At 43.3% G+C, this 4,546-nt stretch overlaps 1 protein-coding gene across 1 annotated transcript; it reads left to right on the top strand.

The window, feature by feature from the left end:
* Positions 1-6: 6 nt before the first annotated feature.
* LOC132005113 (zinc finger protein 850-like) lies at positions 7-3,981 on the top strand. The gene has a single exon (XM_059381897.1). The coding sequence runs from the start codon at positions 398-400 to the stop codon at positions 2,498-2,500; it is 2,103 nt and encodes a 700-aa protein (XP_059237880.1). The 5' UTR covers positions 7-397; the 3' UTR covers positions 2,501-3,981.
* Positions 3,982-4,546: the final 565 nt, after the last annotated feature.

Raw genomic sequence — 4,546 nt, 5'->3', positions numbered from 1 at the left:
AGGAAAGCCCTTTACCTGTGGAGAGGTTGAGAAGGACTTGCTGTCTGGCTTGGGGCTTCTGGGTCAAGAGGCCACTTGTACTGTGGAGAAGCCACACAGAATCTCCCAGTGCAGGGCTACATTACAATGCGGAAGCAGTCGTGGCGCTAGGGGTAGATGCGAGAACGCCTTTGGTCCCAAACACACGGATACTCGGGAGCAGGGTGTCCACTTTGGTAGACAGTCCTTTGTGTGCAGTGAATGTGGGAAAATTTTCAGGTACAAGTCCTTATTTGCCATACACCAGAGATACCATACTGGAGCACGACATCATGAGTTTGGTCCATGTGGAAAATCCCTTGGGCAACGACCAACCCTGAATGAACATAGGAAGACTCAGCGTGGGTCTACGCAGTACATGTGCAGCAAATGTGGGAAATCCTTCAGTGGCAAATCTGTCCCCCTTCATATCCAGAGATGGCACAGTGGAGGAAAGAGTTATGTTTGTAGCGAGTGTGCAGAATCCCTTAGTGGGAGCTCATTGTTGATTAGTCATAGGGTTCAGTCTGGAGAACGTTTATATAAGTGTCGTTGCTGTACAAAATCTTTTCCGTCTATGTCTGCCCTTTCATATCATCAGAGATCTCACACAGGGGAAAGACAGTATGAGTGCAGTGATTGTGGGAAATGTTTTACCAGTAGTTCGGTCCTCCATTACCACCAGAGACTTCACATTGGAGAAAGGCCTTATGAGTGCGGTGGCCAGTCCTTTCTCCGAAGAAATAGCCTCAGTGTACACATAAAGGTTCATTCAGGTGAAAGGCCTTTCAAATGTAATGAATGTGGGAAATCTTTGAAGTGTAAGTCAGCATTCATTAAACACCAGAGAATTCACACAGGAGAAAGGCCTTATGAGTGCAGTGAATGTGGCAAGTCCTTTCTACGAAGAAATACTCTGAATGTACACATAAAGGCTCATTCAGGGGAAAGACCTCATAATTGTAATGAATGTGGGAAATCATTTAAGTTTAAGTCAACATTCATTAAACACCAGAGAATTCACACAGGAGAAAGGCCTTATGCTTGCAGTGAATGTGGGAAATCTTTTATCTCTAGGACTGACCTACGGTATCATCAGAGAATTCACAGAGGAGAGAGACCTTATCAGTGCACAGAATGTGGCAAGTCCTTTTTCCGAAGAAATATCCTCAAAGTACACAGAAAGGTTCACTCAGGTGAAAGGCCTTATAAGTGTAATGAATGTGGGAAATCTTTGAAGTGTAAGGCATCATTGATTAAACACCAGAGAATTCACACAGGAGAGAGGCCTTATGAGTGCAGTGAATGCGGGAAATCTTTCATCACTAGTTCTGTGCTTCATTCTCACCAGAGAGTTCACACTGGAGAAAGGCCTTATGAATGCAGTGACTGTGGGAAAACTTTTACCACTAGTTCTGTCCTCCGTGATCACCAGAGACTTCATACTGGAGAAAGGCCTTATGAGTGCAGTGAATGTGGGAAAACTTTTGCCACAAGTTCTGCCCTGCATTATCACCACAGAGTCCACACTGGAGAAAGACCTTATAAGTGCACTGAATGTGGCAAGACCTTTGTCCGAAGAAATAGCCTGAGCGTGCACCTAAACGTTCACTCAGGTGAAAAGCCTTATAAGTGTAATGAATGTGGGAAATCATTGAAGTGTAAGTCAACATTCATTCAACACCAGAGAATTCACACAGGAGAAAGGCCTTATGAGTGCAGTGAATGTGGGAAATCTTTTTCAGCTACTTCTGTCCTTCGTTCTCACCAGAGACTACACACAGGAGAAAGGCCTTATGAGTGTAGTGAATGTGGAAAATCTTTTACCTCTAGTTCTGCCCTCCGTTCTCACCAAAGAGTGCACACTGGAGAAAGGCCTTATGAGTGCCATGAGTGTGGCAAGTTCTTTCTCCACAGAAATAGCCTCAATGTACACATCAAGGTTCACTCAGGTGAAAGACCCTATAAATGTAATGAATGTGGGAAATCTTTGAACTATAAGTCAACGTTCATTCAACACCAGAGAATTCACACAGGAGAAAAACCTTACCTGTGCAGTGAATGTGGGAAATCTTTTAGTCATAGCTGTGCCCTCCGGTATCATCGTCAGAGTCACCTTGGAATAAGTCCCTATGATTGTAGTGAATGTGGGAAATCTTTTACCTCTAGTTCTGTCCTCCGTGATCACCAGAGACTTCACACTGGAGAAAGGCCTTATGATTGCAGTCAGTGTGGGAAATCTTTCACTGCTCGTTCTGTCCTCCGTTCTCACCAGAGAGTTCACTCTCGGGAAAGGCCTTATGAGTGCAGTGAATGTGGCAAGTCCTTTGTCAGAAGAAATAGCCTCAATGTACACATAAAGGTTCACTCAGGTGAAAAGCCTTATAAGTGTAGTGAATGTGGGAAATCTTGGAAGTGTAAGTCGACATTCATAAAACACCAGAGAATTCATATAGGAGAAAAGTCTTTTGCTTGCAGCTAATGTGGGAAATCTTTTATGAGTCATGGTGCTCTTAGTCATCATCACAGAGTTCACAGTAGCAACAGGCCTTAGGGGTGCTGGTGTTGTGGGGAATCTTTTTGCTAAATCTTTAGTCTCCTTCAACCTGAGGAAATACACAGGAAATCGAGTCCTTATGGGCAATATTATGAACTGAATGTTTATGTTCACAAAAATTGGTATGTTCAACCCCTATCCTCTAATGCAGTAGGTTTAGCATGTGATGTCTTGGGAGATAATTCATAGATAACGTTTCATGAAAATCTGAATTAGCCCTGGAGCAAGGCTTCATGAGTAGGTGAATGACACAATTCCTTTAGCTGGTTATCTATTCATTCCACACTTGAGAGTTCACACTGCAGAAAGAGTTAAAAATAGCATAAAATGTAACATTTCCTTCTTTAGAATATTTACTCTGGAGAAGAACCTTTTTGAGGAAGCCACCTTCCTGAATTGAACTTTGTTCACCTGAATCTCTACAGTGGAATGACTTTGCATAAGTTCAGCCTTTTGGCAAAAAATTCAGAAGGTGTATATTGTGTTCTGATGTGTCTGAAGTTAATGCTAGAAGTCACTGCCAGATTGCATGGCAGAAGTCATTTCATCTCTGCCACCTGGATGGTCCCAATAATGTAGATCAGTCACCACCCAACATGCTTAACAGTGCTGCTGTCCTTTGTCATTTGCTGATGGAAATTACAGGTAATTTGGTCTCTTCATTTCCTTCTGATTTTGGTCATGCATGTAACCCAGTGTTGACCATCAGCACCTGATCTATGTTTTGGGCAGTTAGTTGCACAGGAAGACTAAATCTCGTAGGGAGTTGTTGGTCTTATAATGCTTCTGATAAATCTTTGCAGCTTCCAAGCTGCAATTTCAATTGCATTTCCAATCAATTTCCAATCTGCATTTCCAGAGGAAATTTTTATGCATTAATATGTCCTTTTTATTTAATTACCTGTAATTTTCGGTGTTGTGTTCATTCTAAGGAGTGGTTTGAAATCAGAATTGGGCTCCCCACATGTAGGAGTGAGCAGATTTCATTGCATTCCATGTTAATTGTGTCCCAGAATGGATATTACCTACCTGCATACATTACTATTCTCCAACCTGGGCCTTAATTTGCATTAACTCTAAAACCTATCTGATGGGCTGAATGTGCACTCACAATTCACATTTTGAAGTTATAACCCCCCGCCAACCTCTCAACGTGACGATAGTTAGACATAGCATCTTCAAAGACATCATGAAGTTGAAGTGGGTTATTAGGATGGACTCATGCGGTATGGCTGGTGTCATAAGAAGAGGAGATGAGGGTACAAGCACACCTGGGTGATTGTGAAGATGGGATCCCCATCTGCAAGCCAAGGAGAAAGGCCTCAGAAGAAACTAACCCGGCTGACACCTTATGTTCAATTTCAAGACTCCAGATTGGGGTGAAATAAATTTCTCTTGTCTGGTCACTCGGAGTGTGGTACTGTGTTACATCAGTTCTAGCTAATACAGCCTCCTCAGATCTACACCTAGGTTTTGTGGTCTGGGTGCCAGGAAGCTTTGTGTGCCCAGAGGTCACCGTGAAGAGGGAGCACTTGAGACCTTCTCCAGTGCTTGTGGAAACCAATATTTTGCTTGTCCATAGCTGATAGCCCAGGCTGCCGGGCACTGTTGAGTGGAATCTCTACCCACATCCTTCACAGGAGTCTTGTGACCAGCTGTGCAGTTTCCACTTGGAGCTGTACAGGGGCAGGGGGACTGTAATTGGTAATCTAGATGATTGGGTAACTAGGGAGTAGAGGAGACACTAGCCACCTAAGCGGTATGTATATCTTAAAGTGTGCCCTCAGATGTTGTAGTGACTGGCTGGGAAGGATCAGTGTGCACAGAAATTCTCCACTTTCAGATACACATTGTCAAAATAATCCAAAGGTCTCTGAATTATTTTGTCCTCTGTGGTGCTTACATGTCAAGGCCACTGTGGTTTAGGCCAGAAAATGGCAAAAACGGGAGATTTCAGAGTCCAAGGGTGTA

Source organism: Mustela nigripes, chromosome 17, assembly GCF_022355385.1.
Source record: "Mustela nigripes isolate SB6536 chromosome 17, MUSNIG.SB6536, whole genome shotgun sequence".
NCBI classification, from domain to species: Eukaryota; Metazoa; Chordata; class Mammalia; order Carnivora; family Mustelidae; genus Mustela; species Mustela nigripes.
The sequence above is the reverse complement of the archived record's forward strand: the minus strand, read 5'-3'. Positions and strand labels throughout refer to the sequence as shown.

Bases quoted from the DNA above. Each gene is read 5' to 3' on its own strand.
- LOC132005113 (XM_059381897.1), top strand. From the start codon at position 398: ATGTGCAGCAAATGTGGGAAATCCTTCAGTGGCAAATCTGTCCCCCTT.